Source organism: Bison bison, unplaced genomic scaffold, assembly GCF_000754665.1.
Source record: "Bison bison bison isolate TAMUID 2011002044 unplaced genomic scaffold, Bison_UMD1.0 scf7180017864163, whole genome shotgun sequence".
NCBI lineage: Eukaryota > Metazoa > Chordata > Mammalia > Artiodactyla > Bovidae > Bison > Bison bison.
In genome coordinates this window covers 4,250,074-4,251,088 of record NW_011494735.1, presented here as the reverse complement: position 1 = coordinate 4,251,088, position 1,015 = coordinate 4,250,074, and the positions used below count along the sequence as shown (strand labels likewise).

At 47.7% G+C, this 1,015-nt stretch overlaps 1 protein-coding gene across 1 annotated transcript; it reads left to right on the top strand.

The window, feature by feature from the left end:
* Positions 1–392: 392 nt before the first annotated feature.
* LOC104989767 (40S ribosomal protein S20-like) lies at positions 393–752 on the top strand. Its single transcript, XM_010841555.1, has one exon. The coding sequence runs from the start codon at positions 393–395 to the stop codon at positions 750–752; it is 360 nt and encodes a 119-aa protein (XP_010839857.1).
* The last annotated feature ends 263 nt before the right edge of the window (positions 753–1,015 follow it).

The window sequence follows — 1,015 nt, the reverse complement described above, 5'->3', positions numbered from 1 at the left end:
AAAACAGCTAAAGGAAGAGCAAAAAGGTCAAACACATGTCTGCCTCAGGGCCTTTTACTTGCTGTTCCGTCTGCCAGGAACCCTCTTTCCTCAGATAACCACATAGTTTTCACCCTCACTTTATCAGATTGTTGCAGAAACGCAAGTCTGTGTGCCCAATGTACAGTGAGGCCAAACAATGATTGAGGCCAAATCATCAGAGTTTGGAACAGAGAAAGGTTTATCATGGGGCTATGTATGGAGACGGGTGCCTCAGTCCTTAAAAAAACCGAACCTCCCCCAACCCTTTGAGGAAAACGTGGTCACCACTGCAGTGGAGACCACTCCTGCTCCTGACTCATCGCTGTTCATTCTCACTGAGGAACCAATTGGTTGGAAGATGCCCCACAGTTATGGCTTGTAAAGAGACAGGCAAGACTCCCGTGAAGCCAGAGATGGCAATTCACCAGATTAGAATCACCCTCACCAGCTGCAACCTCAAGTTTTTGGAGAAGGCATGTGCTGACCTGATCAGGGTTGCCAAGGAAAAGAGTCTCAAAGTGAAAGGACGGGTTTGGATGCCTACCAAGACTCTGAGAGTAACTGCAAGGAAAACTCCTTGTGATGAAGGATCTAAGACTTGGGATCATTTCAAGATGAGGGTCCTAAAGCAACTCATTGACCTGCACAGTCCCTCTGAGATTGTTAAGCAAATCACTTCCATCATCATTGAGCCTGCAGTCAAGGTTGAAGTCTACACTGCAGATGCTTAAATCAACCTAATAAATTGATAATCAGTTGTTAAAAACAAAACCATCTCCCCAAAAGCCTTCAGCAAAGCCCTTTCCTAGGAAAGATGAGGGAAGTGAAGTGAAGTGAAGTCGCTCAGTCGTGTCCGACTCTTTGCGACCCCGTGGACTGTAGCCCACCAGGCTCCTCTGTCCATGGGATTCTCCAGGCAAGAATACTGGAGTGGGTTACCATTTCCTTCTCCAGGGGATCTTCCTGACCCAGGGATCGAACCCGGGTCTCCCAC

Coding starts and splice junctions, on each gene's coding strand:
- LOC104989767 (XM_010841555.1), top strand. CDS start 393: ATGGCTTGTAAAGAGACAGGCAAGACTCCCGTGAAGCCAGAGATGGCA.